The sequence below is a fragment of the Rhamphochromis sp. 'chilingali' genome (assembly GCF_963969265.1).
Source record: "Rhamphochromis sp. 'chilingali' genome assembly, chromosome: 16".
In the NCBI taxonomy this organism is placed as follows: Eukaryota; Metazoa; Chordata; class Actinopteri; order Cichliformes; family Cichlidae; genus Rhamphochromis; species Rhamphochromis sp. 'chilingali'.
In genome coordinates this window covers 3,171,605-3,188,993 of record NC_137943.1, presented here as the reverse complement: position 1 = coordinate 3,188,993, position 17,389 = coordinate 3,171,605, and the positions used below count along the sequence as shown (strand labels likewise).

General features: G+C 40.0%; 1 protein-coding gene across 3 annotated transcripts in view; it reads left to right on the top strand.

Moving 5' to 3' along the window:
• The first annotated feature begins 1,086 nt into the window (after nucleotides 1-1,086).
• LOC308383666 (glutamate decarboxylase 1-like) overlaps nucleotides 1,087-17,389 on the top strand; it is a 38,673-nt gene continuing 22,370 nt past the window's right edge. For all 3 annotated transcript variants that reach the window (XR_013969205.1, XR_013969206.1, XM_080861718.1), the window contains exons 1-6: nucleotides 1,087-1,828; nucleotides 4,077-4,158; nucleotides 5,697-5,801; nucleotides 9,493-9,599; nucleotides 12,319-12,454; nucleotides 14,552-14,642. Coding sequence is in view for 1 of the 3 variants with exons in the window: in XM_080861718.1 (XP_080717844.1) it covers nucleotides 4,137-4,158; nucleotides 5,697-5,801; nucleotides 9,493-9,599; nucleotides 12,319-12,454; nucleotides 14,552-14,642 (461 nt within the window). In the remaining 2 variants the exon portion in view is untranslated. The remainder of the gene's footprint in view (nucleotides 1,829-4,076; nucleotides 4,159-5,696; nucleotides 5,802-9,492; nucleotides 9,600-12,318; nucleotides 12,455-14,551; nucleotides 14,643-17,389) is intronic.

Genomic DNA, 17,389 nt, shown 5'->3' with positions numbered 1-17,389 from the left:
TTAAAGTTAAAGTAAAACACAACTGTTTTAGATATTATCTAATATACATTTTGTAATTATCCTTATAATTACAAAATGTTTTGTGTAAGATTCATGTTTTGTAATTTAAATCTGACATCACAAAAGTATTTTGGAATTTGAATAATGTATTTTGTAACTGCAGTACACATAATACTGATTTTGAACAATTTTGTCCAGGTTCCTTGTCACCGCGGACTCCTTCAGCACCAAGCGTTCAGTTACAGAGTCGGTGTGTCAGATCACCCCCCAGGCAGCGACGGCCATCTGGGACTGTCTAGTGGACGACTTCATGGCTGCGCCTTCACCTGGAGACTGGCGGTCCATCACAGAGGGATTCCAGGAGCGCTGGAACTTCCCTCTGTGCTGTGCAGCTCTGGATGGGAAGCACGTCCAGACAAAAGCACCCCATATATCATATAGGAGACACACACATTGATATACACTAAATATTTATTTCATTTCTTTTTTGTGGTGCCCAAATTGATGCACCTGCTTGATTTTGTTTAAACAATTATTGCACACTTTCTGTAAATCCAGTAAACTTCTTTTCACTTCTCAAATATCACTGTGTGTGTCTCCTGTATGATATTTAACTGACCTTTTTTATTGTAACAACCAACGATTTATACAGGAAAATGATGTCTATTAACAAGGTTGCCCAAACTTTTGCGTGTCGCGATGCAGGTGTGTATTTCCGAATGAGGCTCATAGTTATGGGTGTTTTTGTGCTGTTTTTTTCTATTGGACGTGATGGTTATCAAAACCAAACATGATAAAATTGACAAGCGCAGGAGATTTGTCAATCAGGCTGCAGAATGCAATGCTGTCCGGTGCAAAAAAAAAGAAAAAAAAAAAAAGAGGCAGTGACGGATGAACAGCGGGACCACTGTGTGCTGTTTATTAATAAACAATAAAATATATTCTTAAATGACAACATGCCTAAAAGCAGAACGGTATTTGTACGTCAGTGGGAAAATAGCGGTGGCTTGCTAGCTTTTGTGCGGCTTCCCCGGGTCAGTGAAAACTTTAGAGAAAACTTAAGAAAAATGAATGAACTTACCAGGTTGCCCGATCTCTTCACATATCTTCCTCCAAGCTCGTCCTTTATATTCCTGTCTCGGTCCAGAAAGCAGCTGGTGTCGTACGGCTCCGGGTTGTTTGCTACGGCATTGATTAGCCTTCCTTCTATTGAAGAATAAAGGGCTTTGGCTGGATCTGCCCCTTTGAACTAGGTAACAGCCACGTCACCAGGCTCCTGATTGGTTGTCGCGGCGCGATTTGACGCTGGAGTTCAGATTTTTCCAACTCGAGCGGTGGACGCGAAACGCGCGTATGCACAAAATGCAACACATAAACTCACGCGCGTGGTTTTTTTCGCGAGTCAAACGCCTGAAACGCGCTACACTCACGCGCGTTTCAGGCGTTTTGGCGTTTTCGCGACGCAAATCTGCTTCCGAATTTTCGCGGGAGCCGCAATCGCGGGTCAGCGTGCCTTTCCATTGACTTTACATGTAAGCCTGACGCTCTGCCTGCCTCTATCGCGTTCGGTGTGAACACACCGTTACATGTGAACACACCGTAACGGTGTGTTCACATGTAACGGTGTGTTCACATGTAGTAGCAGGCGCGGCGAGCGACGGAGCCTCCATCGAGGCGAGATGGGAGGCAGATTTGCGGCGCCCTGGCGACGTGGAAAGTGGGATGAATGAGGCGGGCGGTGGGTGAGCGAGGAGCGGAGCGGCGAGAGAGGGAGCGGCCGAAGCCCGGTGAGAGACACCCACTGTCTGAGGCGAATACTCCGGTGCAGGTGAGGCAGCAGATGGGAAAACGCCATTTGAACTGAAGAAGCTTCTCGGATGAGAGGTGGTCTTCAATAACTTAAAGAAGTCCAGACGCTTTTCTTTGCAAGCTCGTTTGAATAATCTGACTAATGACACAAGCTGACATTAATGTAGATGGGCTCAGCAGGTAACACAGCCCTTTGTGTGGTATAGATGGCTTCAGAGAAAGGACAGGCCCTGGTGTGCTTTAGATGGCTTAGTCAGAAGCACAGGCCTTGGTGAAATGTACATGGCCTCATCCGGCAGCATGGGCCCTGGTGTAACGTTGGTGGCCTCCGTCAGCAGGACAGACCCTGGTGTCGTGAAGATGGCCTCACCCAGCAGCACAGACCCTGGTGAGGCTCTGTTTACTATTTGCTGGAAGCCCAGGTCCTGGTGTAATTAAAATGGCCTCAGCAAGCAGGAAAGTCCCTGGTGTAATGTAGATAACCTCAACCAGGAGCACAGACAGTGGTTAGCTTTAGATGACCTCATCCAGCAGCACAGGCCCTGGTTAAATGTGGATGGCCTCATCCAGCGTGCAGTAAAGGCTCTGGTGTGGTGTAGATTGCCTCAGCCAGCAGCCCAGGTCCTGGTGTACTGAAGATGGCCTAAGCATGCAGCACAAGCCCCCTGGTAAAGTAGCCCCCATCACTGGCTGGTGATGTTGCTGACATCACCAGCCAGTGTAGAGGAGAGGAGGCTTGACGACATCACCAGCCAGGGCAGAGGAGAGTGGTTTCCTGACATCAGGGTAAAGGAAAATTTGCTTGCTGAACTCATCAGCCAGGCCAGAACCGAAATCACCAGCCAGGGCAGAGGAGAGTAAATTACTGACATCACAAGCCACGACAGAGGAGAGTTGATGGCTTACATCTCTAACCAGGGCAGAGAGGAGGAGGCTTGCTGACATCACCAAATAGGGCAGAGGAGAGTGGCTTGCTGACCAGTCAGGAGGAACTGAAAACATCAGAAAGGGCAGAGGAAAGTGGCTTGCTTACATTACCTGTGAGACTAGCGCTGAAATCACCGGCTAAACATGCCTCTACTGCTCTGATTGCGTAGGGGCTCAGAGAAAACTATAGATGGTAACAGATGACTAATATGTGACATCGTCTACCAGCATCACTTTGCAGTCATCCTATAGACTACCATTTTAGTAGCTTAGAGACATTCCCTCGTACCACCATTCTGCAATTCAATTCAGTTCAGTTTAGTTCAGTTCAATTTTATTTCTATTTCGCCATATCACTACCGCAGTTGCCTCGAGAGTCTTTATTTTGTAAGGTAAAGACTACAACAATCTGCAGGCTCCTCTTTACTTCACATTCCACCTCTATAGGACTACGAACGTGTGTAAATGTTGGATAGATAGCACTTACTTAGAAAAAAACATTTTTAAAAAGTGCTTGGGCAGATTGTATAAAGTGCTTTGTGAAGAGAAAAGGGTTTACAAGAGCCAGTACATTAATCACCTGAGTGCACAGTGAATCTACCTCCGGTGCTCCTGGCCTTACTTCTCTTCAACCTGGCTTCATCCACATACATTATATCTACCTTCCTTCTCTCCTTCATATCAACCAGCTCTCATAGTCTCCACTTTTAAAATCCCTAGTCTCACCTCCAAAGTCCATGTCTCACTGCTTCTGAACCACCTTTCCCTTCTTTGTTTTATTTTGGCGAGCAGTAGCACAGTTTCCTCCAGGACATTTTTGGCCAGCAGCACTGGAGGGCAGCCATTGTTAACCCATGCCCTGAACTATCTGCTATGGACATGTCATTCTAGATAATTCATGTTTAATATAGCAAAGATTTTATGCCAGATACTCTTCCTGATGCAACACCCGTGGCTTGGTTAAATGTGAATCAGAAATTGCATACACCTAATGATAATCAAATGTGCATCACAACTACTAAAAATCTGCTCATTCAAGTTTCAAGCAAATATTTATCCAAGCCTTTTTATGTTTTATAATCAAAACCACACGCAGGTGTGCTTGTTTGAAACTATTTACTCACACTCATAGTAGCATTGTGTGGGCCACACCTTATTTTGCCTGCAGTCCTTTAAATGCAGTACACTGACTAGCACAGTGTTTGTATGTCTTAGGTTGTATGAACTTAGAACTAAGTAACCGTATTGTTTGTTTATCCAGTTTATATTCTCGCTAAGAAAAAGTGAAGCTGGAAATATGTTTCTGAGGATGTCTCATCTGACTGCTTTTTAATTTATAGTGGGATGCAACCAAGTTACTTTGAAACATATTTCAGCAGTTGACTCTGATTTGTACGGATATGAATTTCCTAAAGCTGTCAGGTAAGAGACATTGCTTTCCAAATACATGTTTATTAGATATGTTGGACTTTAAGATTTTTGTTTTTGAAATATGCAGTTTCACTTGAAGAGTTTGTCATGTTAGCTGCAGAGATATACACTCTGTTCAGAAAGTATTTTTAGTGAAAATACCATGTGTAGCTGTCATATACATACATATACATATATACATCTCTCTCTCTCTCTCTCTCTCTCTCTCTCTCTCTCTCTCTATATATATATATATATATATATATATATATATATATATATATATATATATATATATACATATACATACATATGTGTGTATATATATATATATGTATATATATATATGTATTAGGGGTGCAACAATACACAAAATTCATGGTTCAGTTCGGTTCGATACTTTGGTGTCACGGTTTGATATTCTTTCAATACAAAAAAAAGTTCATGCCATTTATTAAAATTATAAATATATATTTTAACTCAGAAGTACAGTTTTTAAATTTAATGTTGCTGAAACAACAAAATAATAAATCTAAGATCGAGAAATCACTCATCTTTGGAAAAGAGAGTTTATTACAGAGAAATGTCTCTTTCCAAAATAAAAGCTATACTATCCGCTTCTTCTGGGCTATATTCTCAGCAGCATATTAAACATATCAGGTCCCCACAAGGAGAATCAGGTGCTAACGGCTGTCTAAATGACTCGGGTAAAGTTTGTAACATGCGTGCTTGTTGTTTTTGTCTGCTTCCACTTGTCTTTGCACCAGGATGATGTCGGAGTAAATGTGCAGTCATATTCGTTGTGTTCCCACTAGTGCTGTCAGCGTTAATCTCGTTAAAATGACATTAACGCCATAACGTGGCAAATCTCCGTTAACGAGTTACCGCGGATTGCCCCGTGTGTGGGGCTGGACGGCGTCAACACGTTAACGAGCTAACTGCGCTAACGCACTAGTTCCCACCAATTGAGCATTGCGTGGCACATCCAACATACTGTTTTACTTTAGTCCATGACTCGCTTACCTTCAGGGTCATACTTCACATGAAAACCAAAATAGTTCCAAACGCCAGATCTGAATGAGGGTGGGGGAGGTTCAGTTTCGGGTAGCGTTGAGGCAGTAGCCATGTTGCAACGAGCTTAGCTTCTGTCTTGCTAGCTTGCGCTGCGCTCAGTGGATCTGCGCTCAACGGTGCAGCCTAGGCGGAGTAGTCGAACGCAGATCCACTGAGCGCTCAACACAAAATTTTGTATTGTTCGATACATATATGTACCGAACCGAAAGCACTGTATCGAACGGTTCAATATCGATACGAGTATTGTTGCACCCCTAATAAATATATATATATATATCTATATCTACACACACACACACACACACACACACACACACACACACACACACACACACACACACACACACACACACACACACACACACAGTTTCAGTCAGTTATATGTACAATCTTTACTTATTTTAAAGTTGAAGCTTTGTGGAGGGAATGGAAAAACGAAAGCCCTCCAGGGATCATCTTCCATATTGTGATTTCAGACAGGGACTTTGGTGAAACAGCTAGCACGGACAAACCAAAGCGGAGCTCAGAATTTAGTGAAAGAAAACTGGCACCAGCTGACTTCAGTGGCATCTACAGCAATGGTGAGAACACAGATTCGTACAGGTCTGGTCTTTATCATCACAGGAAGAGCAAGTGAAGATTCCAGTTAGCAACATTTTAATAAATAAATGATGGGTGGTGCTGTCACTTGGTGTTGGCTCTCTCTGCTGTACAGTCTCATTTACTCTTTCTGTTACATCTCTCAGTGGTGTAGCCCATTTAATAAAAATGTTTAGATAATGTCCTATTACACAAATCTGGCCAAATTTATTAAATCCCCTGCAAAATAATTGTCCATGGTTGAGACCAGAAGGCAGAGTTGCAGTCTTACACGCCTCTCTGCAGCTTCTCTCCTCCTGTTATACTCCCAAAACCCCATTCCTATAAAGACTGTGTTTGACCACTTAAAAACAAACCAAATATCATCAAACGTTTATTTCAACATTAAAGAAATAACAAAGAAAGTAGAATATGATTTAATAATTCATCAATATATCGATTTATTCTGCCTTACAGAAACCTGGTTACAGCAGAATGATTATATTATTTGACATGAATCAACACCCCAAGTCATACTAACTGTTAGAATCCTCGAAGTGCAGGCAGAGGAGGAAAAGTGTAAACAACTTTATTAATCAATCATAAAGACCCAGACATATGGAGAGAAATTTACCTCAAAAGTGTTATGAATTCATACAATATGAACATAAACAAAGATTTATCAATCTGTACTGTGATTTGTGTGTAATTTTTGAGGACTCGCATATGCATGCTCAAATCCACGCACAAATACACAGATATGTGACAACATGTTTGACCACAACTATAATAAATAGTAATCATTTACACACAAATGATTAAGTTCTGCTTTACTTCAGGAGGCCCAGATACCCCAGGTTTACACTGGGACAGGAACACGGCCTACATTTGTGTATCTGTGTGAAGTTGACAGTGTGATATTTCTCTCAAAACCCCACATGGACATTCGCTGTGATCTGTGTGTTCTGTGAAGTTTTTATTTATCATTCACCTGGTCCTTATACAGAGTTTCTGTCTAATTTCTCAAACTTATATTGTACTGATGTAGTGGATTCAGTGATTTAGTACATCTATGTAGATACTGAAAATGACATCCTCAACATGGCATTTAATCTATTACTACTCAACTGGCTCTCTTAAAATGTTAAAGAACCCACTTACTACTTTAGCACTTACATCACCACGGACTGCCATTTGGCTTTTTCTACCTTTAAAACCCGGAGAGCAGCCAAATGGCTTTTAGCTAAGCTTTAGCTTCAGCCAAGTGGAAGCTAAATTGGCTAGTCATTCATATGTATATTAGGTTGTTAGCTGGGAATTCTGGAGGGAGGGGAGTGGGGGTGTGTGGATGAGGGGGTGGGGGAGCTGCTAAAAGCTGTGAACTTCCTTTTGTGTTTCATCTTGATGCATTCTCAATCATCCAGGGAAATAAATCTCCAAAAGTCACCAACTTGGAGTGTTTCAGTTTGCCGTCTTAGGGAGAAATCAACACACACACAAATTTCTATAATAGTAAGTGAAACCTTTCTGCCATTTCATTGTTTATGGCTTAGTTACTTAGTGTTTTATGAACGGCCATAAGGGAGGTTTTTATCATTAGGAAAAGCTGTAAAACTTGTAAAAATACAGTCAAAAGTCCAAAGTTTCTGTTGGTGCTTATTTGTGGTGAGCAGCAGATCAAACAAGTTAACAATTATAAATGGCTTCAAACACACATTCAGGCCTGTGAGACTCATTTAGACACTCAGACAATGAGCCATGGCTCAGTCTGAAACCTGAAGCCTTTTGTCCTCCACGGTGGAAAATGGCTGAAGATAAAAATGGGTATCACTTTAGCCAGCTCCTAATTTGATAAATTCTGCACTTAGGTTTGCAGTCTCCAATGTCATTGAAATTCGTTTCTTTACTTTTTCCCAACACGCTTCCATTTAAATCTGACTCCCCCGTCTCTCTGTGTAGCTGTCTTCAAAATGTCTGCCCCCCTTTCTTTTACATAATGGTATGATCCCATCTATATTTGTATTGGCCACATGGTGTGCCCATCAAAATAAAGTCCGGCTCCTGTCTGCATGAATATGGCTCCCAAATACCAATAAAAATCATATTTTGCATGTGTTGGGTTGTATGGAAGCCCCAAACGCAATTTCATTGTTCTTGACAATGACAATAAAATAAATACTATATAATTGTGGAAATTTTTCCATTTAAATAAAGCCTGCAGACGAGCGGTGAGCGGTAGCTAACATTCTTTGATCCAAACACACAAAGAACAGACAACCAAGCTTGATGAAGTCCCTGCATGACCGCGGGACAGACGGTCAGCAGAGTCTCACTGAGCCCAGCGTGGCTCTCAGTTAAATACCTTCTTCAGGAACAAAAGGCAGTACACAGCTGTTTCACACCTTAAGGTTCACACTCCCTTGCTACCTACCAGAGTCCTCAAAGAGACAAAAGACTGGTCCTCTGGAGTTCCTGTTTCCCCCAACATCCTTACTACACCCCCTACCATTTGTCTTACGTATGAGTGTCAGACATGTTAAAATCCAGTGGCACCAAGGCATTACAATAACATGATTAATACATAAGTGAAAGAAATTCCTATACAATCGGTTGGTTACAAGTATAGCGCTTCAACATGCAACAAGAAGAAATGGGAGTGAGACAAAATATTTTCTGAGCATGTAATTTATTGAAAACAACATTTATACTTAAACTACAGCTTTTTGTTTATGATTTGTTGTTCAGTTATTAACTCATGTGCTGTAACAGTCTACACTACCTTCGACTGCACCGGCTACAGGGCCTGTCTAGCTACAGATATTTCAAGGGCACGCAGCTGGGTCTCCAATTCAGTGATCCTGGCCTCCAGAGCTGCCATCTTGTCTCAGAGTGATGCTAAAAAAATATTTTGTGCATTTATTATGTCTAAGCTGGAAGATTGTAATTCATTATCAGCATGTCCTAGTAACTCCCTGAAAAAAGTCTTCAATTTAACCAAACTGCTTCAGCAAGAGTACTGACAGGGACTAGAAGGAGGAAGCATATATTATTTCCATATTAACTTTACAAGGTATTGAATAATCAAACCCCATATCGCCCTAATAGAGCACTTGCTTTTTAGACAGCTGGTTTACTTGTTGTTCCTAGGATATTTAAAAGTGTAATGAGAGGCAGATCCTCCGTCTTTCAAGCCCCACTTCTGTGGAATCAGTTCCTAATTTGGATTCGTGAGACAGACACCCTCTCTACTTTAAGATTAGGATTAAAAACTTTCCTTTTTCAGGCGGCCCTGAGCCAGCACTTAGTTATGCTGGGATAGGCCTAATATACTGGGGGCTTCCCACAACTTGTCCACAAAGATGGACTGTTGTTGTGATTGGGAATTATATAAATAAAATTGAATTAAACTGAATTTAATTGATGTCTGACTATTTTCTATAGAATATTTAATCAATTTCTTTTTCTAATGACCACATTCCATTAACCAAGACTTTTCATACCTATAGTGGTGCTAAGGCATCAAATTGTTTGATTGGAAACACTGGCTTTGGTGCATGCTTCATCTTACAAGTAACAAATAGTATTTTAGGCACCTGACATTTATGAAAGGATTGTGTGTGTGTGTGTGTGTGTGTGTGTGTGTGTGTGTGTGTGTGTGTGTGTGTGTGTGTGTGTGTGTGTGTCTGTGCGCAGACCTGCTCCCAGCTTCAGGCGGTGAGGAGATGACCAGAGGATTTCTGCAGGAACTGGTTGGCATCTTGTTGGGTTTTATCTGCAAGTCTAATCAGAGGAGCTCTAAGGTACTGTTTCTATTATTACTTTAAACAGTTGTACTTCAAAGTAGCTTTCTCTGTACGTGATTCAGAATACAGCAGTACCCCTATTCACAAGTGCTTGCCAGATCAGGCACATGATTAATTTGCCAAACTTTTTTTTGTTTCTTTTGTCAAATACTCTTCCTGGTGCAACCCTAAAGGGATTGTGTCTTCTCCTGGAATACAACTCGTGATCTTTCCCTTGATAGACTAATATGTAAACTAGGGCCGAACAGTTTTAGAAATGATCTAATTATGATTTCAATTCAATTCATGATATTCTTCAAATTAAGCTTCAGCACAAAATTCACAATGTACAGTAAGATTTACAAACATCACAGAAGATGACATCATACCATCAGAGCATTAAAAGCTATTAATATGATGTAAGGATGAAAACTAAAGGTAAGAAGTGCTTTCAAATGTATTTATTAACAAGAAACATGCATGTGCATTCTTACTCTACATTTTTCAGCTCTGTTACTACTTTTTCTTTACACTCTGCATATAGCTGTGGGATGGCAACCTGGCTGAAGTAGATGCGGGAGGGTATCATATATCTTCTGTCCAACATGCAAAGGAGGTTTTTAAATCTGTATTTAGTGACCGTGTTAACAAACACCATGTCCCTGACAATGTAATATGTTATGGCATTTGTTATGGCCTGATATCTTTTGCTGCTCTCATCAAACAGAGTTCAGCTGTCAAAAGATGCAGTAATTATAGACTGTTTGGTACAATGAACCTGAGCGCCACTTTCACTAGACTTTTCAGCAGACTTTTTTGTCATGCACTCCTCATGCAAATGCCTGTGGTGATTTTTCAAGTGTCAGTATAAGTTGGTTATGTTTCCGCTACATGTTGCAACTTTAATGCAACAGGTGTTGCACAGTACCTGTTTCTGGTGCACATCTGCAGCCTCAAACCCGCAATACTCCCAAATGACCAACATGCTGGTTTTTGAGAGGCCAAACGGACTGCAACTTAAAAAAAACACCAGCAATAAGAAAAACGCTGAAAAAGCACACAGAACACAATGGAAATGGGAAAAATTACAACAGAAATAAGAAAAAACTGATTTCCAAAAGCACAAGGGAAGTGTTTCTGGGAGATAATAACCTGATGGACCTGTTCCAGGAACCCAAAACATGATAGGTGTGTTTTATCATGATTCATATAATACTGATGACCAAAATATGCTAAGAATTGCGATGGGAGACACTTAAGAGAAGTGGAGGATCTATCGGTTTTGTGAGGAAAGAAAAGATGAGAGGTAAGTGTGTTAGCCTAACTATTAGCCTAAAAATCTGTCATTAGTATTATAGGAATCATTATAAAGCACACCTACCGTGTTTTGGGTTCCTGCAACTGGTCCGCCGGGTTATTGTCTCCCAGAAACACTTCCCTTGTGCTTTTGGAAATCTGTTTTTTCCTATTCCTATTTCCGTTGTCGTTTTTCCTATTTCCATTGTGTTCTGTGTGCTTTTGCAGCGTTTTTCTTATTGCTGGTGTTTTCTTAAGTTGCAGTCCGTTTGGCCTCTCAGGGCCACCGTAGAAATCTCCTAACTGCGCTTCTGGTTCGGCTGAAGCCATCATCACATGTTCAGATTTCAAAGCGTAAGGGGCCGGCTAGTTTTGATTGGTTAGCGTGACCTGTCCAGTAGCATGCCACTTCTGATTGGTGAGCTTGGCAGGATGGTAGAGAGATGACATGTGTGTGTTAAAAAAAAAACATAAAAAACCTACAGATCCTGGGTCAGTTAGGAGTGCTACAAAAAACGCAGCTTTGGTGATCACGTGATCACTTTGTCTGAAATCGCAATTTTGATCAGAAAACGATAAATCGTTCAGCCTTAGTGTAAACCATTAGTGTCCTAATATTCTTCTTAGTAGTGTAATGCCAGTCTGGAGTCCACTGTGACAACTTTCCAGCAGTGTGTTTGACTGTAAAACATGGACTTTCTGTTTTGCACACTCCTGTTGTCACAAAGTCTGTGAGGAGGTGGAGTCAGGAAGCCAGCAAGGCTCTGCATAACTCCTGACTGGGACACGCTCTGTGATCCAAATGGTGAATATGTCAACAGCATCACAGACTGCATAATTAACCTATATGCATTTCTGTGGGGATCTTCCCAACTAGAACTGTACACTGTTTTCCCAGTAACAAGCACTGGATCAACATTACTTAATTGCCTTTTTCTCACCATTTTTGTAGCAACACACTACAACAAACCTGTAGGAATTAGTAGAACCAGCTTTCAAGGCTTAATCAACCTCCACTACTGCAGAACAGCTTTAAATTGTTGACTCATGTGGTGTTCACTGAAAAAGGCCTTTTTGTATAATTCTGAAATGTACATTCTTTTTTGGTTTTGGGTAACCTTACCTTTTTTTAAACCTCTGGCAGTTCATCACTTACCTTTGTACCATTTCAAGCTATTCATTGGACTTGAACCCTAACCCTAATTTCAAATCACTTTGTCTATTTGTAATATATGTAAAGCACATGTATGCTGTTAATCCTGTTTTTCACTTTTCACTTCTACCTACTGGCAAAAAATGTAATTCTTAATAAAATGATAGAGGAATGAGTCCCCATATTAAAATCCCAGCGAAACTGACATGATTGAAAATGTTTTTATGTATGTGTAGGATTTAAAATGTGTATGATTTTAAAATGTAAAAAATAGTATCTACCATGTAGGTGCTGGACTTCCATCATCCTCATCAGCTAAAGGAGGGACTGGAGGGCTTCAGTCTTGACCTGCCAGTACAACCAGAAACTCTGGAGCAGTTACTAGTGGACTGTAGAGACACCCTCAAATATGGTGTTAGTACAGGTATGGGAAGTACTAAAATATGTTTATCGTGTCAGGTCTGAGTTCTTACCTACAGATGTGTGTTTCTTTTGCAACTTAAAATACAAAGAAGTTCTGTTCCACTCAACAATGGAGGATTTGTCTCTATGCAAATTACGTTACCTGGATCACTTGAGATTCAGATGTGCTCAGTGTGCCATGCAATCTGCTGAAGTGCTTCTGCAGGTCCTTGTTATTAATACTTAATTGTTTATGTATTTATTTTGAAAAATATAATTGGTTTTTAGCACACTAAACAGCAGTGAATAAGCCTAGTTTTGTCCAAGTGCTCCAGCGAATGTAGAACCAAGTCAGGTTTTGAGTCACAATGTAGAACCGTAACTTCTTTATGCAGTCTACATTTTCCTAATGAACCTTGGCTGCAAATATTTGCTTTCCCCACTGATTAGTACAAAGAACCTTTTCTAAAACATTTGATGGCAGGAAGTGCGTTGGAAAATATATTACTTGTACTTTCTGACCTTGTTCTCTGTCATTTGTGGAAAATGCAAGGAACAATTTGTTTTTCAGTGTCTTATGGAGTAGTTTGTGGCATAGCAGCATTATAAATTAACCACAAGCTAAAAGAAAAAACATTTATAAAAAAAACTTTCATATTTTCCAACACTGCCCTTACCTTTAATATCTCAGCTGCCATCACTTTATCAGTGTAAACAGAAGGAGTAATAAAATACTTAATAATATTCACCACTGATGCTGCTTCTATGGCTAAGGAAAATTTCACCATGAGATTTCCTCTTCCAATCAGCACCGTTATCCTCAGTCCTGTGTATGATAGTGACATTGAGTTTTTAAGATCTCACCAGACTAGACTGAAAATGTTTTTGCTTGATTGAAACTCTCTTTATTAGCGAAGCATTCCTGGTCCAAGTTCTCCCGTGTTTTTCGTATACAGCAGATAAAGTAATTATTGAGCATGTCACAAGTTTTCTAAGAAAATATATTCCCACTGCCTCGAAATTCTGACCAGATGTGGGTAACGAGCCAGGGGGGCACGTTCGTCAACAACAAAGTCGTCAATCCTAAATTTGAAATCCAGGTTCAATTTTTCTTCTAATGGAGATGATATGTTTTAACTGAAGAGACTTGCAAGGAGACATGAGTGGAGAAGGTCCAGTAAAAGAAAATTGTGTCTGTAACCCTTGGATCAAAAATGGTCCCTAGGTGAATGGCAAACAAGCATATGGGAATCCCGAGGACACCACTACACCACTCTAATCAACCTTATGCATTTTATCTATGCTGTCTAAAAAATTGCCACTGCATTATTCATCGGGAAACTGAATTTACTTTACCCAACCCACTCACCAAGAGCCAAACATTTAAAAGTCAGAGGCACCTTCGTGGGATGCTGGCAAGTCAGCCACTCCAAACCCAATGCACTCAAGCACACATGCACGCACGCGCACACCCAAGCACAGCTGCCGAAATACTGTAAAATGATGCATGCACCAAAGTTACTCTTTTTATGCCAGTGTTTCCAAACAAACAATCTGATGCCTTAAGAGCACCACTATAGGTATAAAAAGTATTGGTTAACAGAATGTGGGTTGTTAGAAAGAAATTGATTAAATATTCTTTAGACAATAGTCAGACATCAAATTCAGTTTCATTCAGTTTTATTTATATAGCCCCAAATCACAACAACACTTGCCTCAAGGTGCGTTATACTGTAAGGTGAAGAGCCTAAAAGAATACAGGGAAAACCTCAACAATCATGTGACCCCTCTGAGCACGTCCTTTGGTGACAGTGGGAAGGAAAAAACCCTTTTAACCGGAACTGCTGGTGGAACAAGGCTTCCCTGTTACAGGGAATAATGAAGGACATTTCTGTTACTGTACATCTTTAATCACATTCTTTGTTGTCTTTATTTTATTGGAGATGTATAAATGCACACAAGAAATGTCAAACCTTAGTAGTAAAGTATTATGTATTATTTTATAACACACACACACATGCACTCATAAGCATAAAAACACATATATAAACCCCAAACAGAAAAAACCCACACTATAAAACTATATATACACTAATTCTTCTTTACTTATGTTTTTCAGGTCATCCACGTTTTTTCAATCAGCTCTCTTCAGGTTTGGATGTGATTGGTGTGGCTGGCGAGTGGTTGACCTCAACAGCCAACACGAACATGTAAGATCTCAAAAAAGTCACATTATACAAAAGTTATACATTGATTTGCATGTCATTGAGAAAAAATATTGAGGGAAATAAGTATTTGATCTCCAATCAAAACATGACTTAGTACTTGGTGGAGAAACCCTTGTTGGGAAGCACAGTAGAATACATCTCAGAAAATCCTTTAGGCTTCTTGGCTGCCTAATGGACAGATTTTCTATCCGGTCGTTAAGTCTGACGTTACTAGCCGTGTCGGGGCCTAAACTCCGCTGCAGGTCTATATATCAAACGATCACTATGGCATTACTGAGAGTTGAAAAACTGTCTAAAGTCTTTCATCTTTAATAAAATGATCAGCGTTCTGCTCTACCAGGTGTAACAATTGAGTTTAACATCCAGGCATCCATGAAAACGGAATTTATGACATTTAACGGAGTTAGAAGTTAGCAGGAAGTTAGCTCGCTAGCTTCCATCTAAATACAATATAGCATGTCCTGACTGCAGGGTTTTGGAAACAAATTCAAACGTACAGCTCTGTTATCACTTCCAGCATAAATGAAGACAGAAAACTAAACAGCAGTGACGTTTGTAGGGTTACTGAAGTTGGGCTAGCTGGTATATAATGATGTGCTACGTGACCGCTAGCGACACAGCTATGTTAGCATAATATAAACAAGCTAACTTTTTTCCACTCGATAAAAGTTAACGTGAGTGTTCTAGGTGGTCAGGAACAAATGTAATCGCATAGCAGGATGCTGTAAAAGGACCAAACTTCAGCCAGGAGAACAACTGAGATAATCCATCCACAATACGAGGTTAGTCATTCATATACTGCTGCATGGGCTGGGCTGTAGTTACATCCTAAGGTTTTAAAAACTGAGCCTAAATAAATGATTAGCGGTAATAAAAGCCGAGGGAGGTCAACAGTGATCACTGACTGTTTTACTAATAATACTAAGAATAATACTAAGTGCAATAATCCTTTCAGTCATCGTTGTATTTTTACTCAGTTGTATATAGTATTTGTATTCTATTTTTATCTTATTGTATATTTATTTTATTTTATTCTACTGTATATAGTATTTTATTTTATTCTATTCTGTACAGTTGTGTACTGTATTTATTCTTATTGTATTCTAATTTTTGCCTCATAACTTTTGCACTGTCCACTTCCTGCTGTGACAAAACAAATTTCCCACGTGTGGGACTAATAAAGGTTATCTTATCTTATCTTTTAGGGGCTTTTGGAGATTAAATAGAAGAAAATACAAAACATTAAACATGTTAACAACACAAAAGCCATATTAAACGCAGACTACTTTAGGCCCGGAAGTAGGATTCGTCGCGTCATCACTTAACGACCGGATAGAACTAAGGTGTGTTGTGCGAGTGTTTTAGTGTGAGTGGGTTTATCTATTGCTTTGTTCTTGTACAACGCTTTGGGAAAACTTTTTAAAGTTTTTAAATGTGCTATATAAATAAATTGGATTTGGATTTGGAACTTGTTAAATGTAGAAAGCTGTCTATAAAATCAGTTTGTTCCATTCCAACCTGGGCAATTCTAAAAAATTGTGAAGGAACATCAGTGACAAGCTTATAAACCTGCACAAGGCTGGAATTTGTTATAAGACCATCAGTGAAAAGCTTGGTGAGAAGGTGGAAATGGAGGAAATATAAAATTACCTTTGAACTTTGCTTGTTAATGATCTGAAGGCAGCTGGAACCACGCTCACCAAGAACACTATTGGTGACACACTAAGCTGTAATGGATTGAAATCTTGCTGCAACTGCAAGGTCCTCCTGCTCTTGAATAATCAAGACCCTTCTTATCTTAAAGACCTCATAGTGCGACGAATCCTACTTCCGGGTCTAAAGTAGTCTGCGTTTAATATGGCTTTTGTGTTGTTAACATGTTTAATGTTATGTATTTTCTTCTATTTGATCTCAAAAAGCTCCTAAAACAGTCAGTGATCACTGTTGACCTCCCTCGGCTTTTATTACCACTAATCATTTATTTAAGCTCAGTTTTTAAAACCTTAGGATGTAACTACAGCCCAGCCCATGCAGCAGTATATGAATGACTAACCTCGTATTGTGGATGGATTATCTCAGTTGTTCTCCTGGCTGAAGTTTGGTCCTTTTACAGCATCCTGCTATGCGATTACATTTGTTCCTGACCACCGAGAACACTCACGTTAACTTTTATCCAGTGGAAAAAAAGTTAGCTTGTTTATATTATGCTAACATAGCTGTGTCGCTAGCGGTCACGTAGCACATCATTATATACCAGGTAGCTCAACTTCAGTAACCCTACAAACGTCACTGCTGTTTAGTTTTCTGTCTTCATTTATGCTGGAAGTGATAGCAGAGCTGTACGTTTGAATTTGTTTCCAAAACCCTGCAGTCAGGACATGCTATATTGTATTTAGATGGAAGCTAGCGAGCTAACTCCCTGCTAACTTCTAACTCCGTTAAATGTCATAAATTCCGTTTTCATGGATGCCTGAATGTTAAACTCAATTGTTACACCTGGTAGAGCAGAACGCTGATCATTTTATTAAAGATGAAAGACTTTAGACAGTTTTTCAACTCTCAGTAATGCCATAGTGATCGTTTGATATATGGACCTGCAGCGGAGTTTAGGCCCAGACACGGCTAGTGACGTCAGACTGAACAACCGGATAGGAGCCAGAGCCTCCAGCTTTCAGGCCCCTCCTCTGTGATTTGAATTTTTAATTCATTAAATAAATATGGACAATCAT